This window comes from Engystomops pustulosus, chromosome 9, assembly GCF_040894005.1.
Source record: "Engystomops pustulosus chromosome 9, aEngPut4.maternal, whole genome shotgun sequence".
Lineage (NCBI taxonomy): Eukaryota > Metazoa > Chordata > Amphibia > Anura > Leptodactylidae > Engystomops > Engystomops pustulosus.
Genome location: NC_092419.1, coordinates 10,701,630 through 10,703,866, shown reverse-complemented (window position 1 = coordinate 10,703,866; position 2,237 = coordinate 10,701,630). Strand labels below are relative to the sequence as shown.

General features: G+C 50.7%; 1 protein-coding gene across 1 annotated transcript; it reads left to right on the top strand.

The window, feature by feature from the left end:
- On the top strand, window positions 1-2,034 carry LOC140077215 (E3 SUMO-protein ligase ZBED1-like). The gene has a single exon (XM_072124202.1). The coding sequence runs from the start codon at window positions 14-16 to the stop codon at window positions 1,952-1,954; it is 1,941 nt and encodes a 646-aa protein (XP_071980303.1). The 5' UTR covers window positions 1-13; the 3' UTR covers window positions 1,955-2,034.
- The last annotated feature ends 203 nt before the right edge of the window (window positions 2,035-2,237 follow it).

The window sequence follows — 2,237 nt, the reverse complement described above, 5'->3', positions numbered from 1 at the left end:
TCGCACCTATAAAATGGCGTCTGGGTTTGGTGCCACGATACGAAGAAAAAGGGAAAAGACATCAAGTCTGGAGAGGACCTCCTCCACCTTGTCTGTGGATCACTCTAAATCCAAGTTGTGGAACTACTACACAAAGCTTGGAGATGCGTATGTGGAGTGTAAGGTCTGCAAGAAACAGCTGTCCTTCCATAATAGCACCACGACTATGCGGGAGCATCTGGTGAGGAGACACAGCCTCCGGAGCATCGGGATCCCTCCAACCAAGGAGCAACCAGAGCTGGACTACCATGAAGAAGAAGGGGCTGTTAAAAGGTTACGACAAGCGCTGCCGGAAAGTGGCCTCTGTCCGTCCGTATCTGAATCGCGTCCACAGGCAATTGCTAACTTGATACTAGAGATGGTCTACCGTGACCTTCATCCTCCATCACTTGTAGAAGACGAGGGCTTCAGACTTCTTCTCAGCTACCTGGAACCGAATGTTGAGCTACCAACCTCAACACAACTAGCAGATATGTTATGGCACAAATACACAGTGGTGAAGCAGCAGCTCAAGTGTTTTCTTAAGTCTGCCCTCTCCGTCGTCCTCTCTATCGTCAGCTGGACTGACCACTCGAAGAAGCTTTGTCTTGCCATCACTGCGAATGTCATTGACGACGACTGGAGGTTATGTAGGTATTTGCTGGAAACGCAACTTCTCCAAAATAAGGTGGACGATAACTTGATCGAACGACTGGGCTCTGTCCTCGCAGAGTTTGGATTGTCTAGTAACATTGTGTCGTGTGTTGTACATGATGCATCAATGTCTACTCATGCCCAGTCTCTTAAGGACACATATGGGTGGGCCAGTCTCTGCTGTACGGCCCACGTCCTGCAGTTGTGTGTACAAGCTGGGTTGGAGGTCCATAAAGTGAAGGAAGCGCTGGTTGCTGCTAGACGTCTAGTGAGTTACTTCCAAGAGGACTTCAAGGCCAGCTGTTGCCTCCACGCCAAGCTGAAGGTAACAAGCAAGCCCAGGCTGGTCATGGATTCGGAGCAATGTTGGATCAGCACTTTAGAGATGTGTCAGTGTCTGTTGGACCTTAAGTGGGCAATCCTTTCGGTTTTGGAAGAACAGGGTGTTAAGAACTTGTCTGAGCACCACTGGAAGTTGCTGCAAGATTTGGTGCCCATGTTGAAGACTATATGGATAGCGTCGGCCTTCCTACAGGAAGAACAGAATGCCTCCATCTCGTCCTTGATGCCCTGTGTGCACGGTATCTTCACCACTATTGGACAATCTTCTTCTGAAGGAAGCTGCGGTGTTATTAAAACTGTCGCCTGTCAAATACGCTCTGAGATCTGTCGGCATTGGAGCATGCTGGAAGAAGAGAAACTAATAACCAACCCATCTGCTATAGCCTCCTTCTTGGATCCTCGATTCAAAGAGTTGAGGTTCCTCAAACCCTGGGCCAGAGGAGAGCTGCACACCATAGTGAGGAACCTGCTGTCCCAGATGTGTGAGCCATGCGCTACTCGCCAGTCCTGCATCACCACCAGCAGCTGCTGCGTTGAAGGTGGAACAGAGGATCTTCATTTGGTTGGACAGAAAGACAAAGGACCCGCAGTCGTATCTGAAAATGTCTACGACCTTCTGCTGGGAAGAGATCCAACGGCGAGTATGCCCGAGGCGCACCAGCAGCTGGAAAACTACATAGTGGAACCAGTCTGCAAACGCACCACAGACCCTCTAGCGTGGTGGAATGGTAATCACCACCGCTTCCCAACCTTGGCGCGATTAGCCCGGCAATATCTCGTCATACCCACCACCACTGTGCAGCCACAACACGCTTTCAGGACTGTATCCAGCTCACTAGAGAAACGCCGCGCCACTCTGGATGCCAAATACATCAACCACATCCTGTTCTTACACCAGAATAAAGACTTGGCAGAATGGGGCATGAAGCCAAATGTCTGAGGGTCCCTTATCTTCTGGCCTTCAGTACAGACTTGGTGAACCCTTAGAAGACAACCACCAATCTTCTTCCTATACCCATTTCTAAAGGACATAATGGTGGGAATTCATCAAAACTGGTGCCGAGGAAAAGTGCCGCAACTTCTCCGCCCTGTGCACCGGTTTAGGCCGCGGTCACACGTACCGCTAGACGTCCGTTCATAACGCGACGCTAGCGCACAGGGGGAGGTCCTCGGCCCGAACGCACATGCGTTTCCAGGGAAACGCATGCGATTGTCAAGCCGAT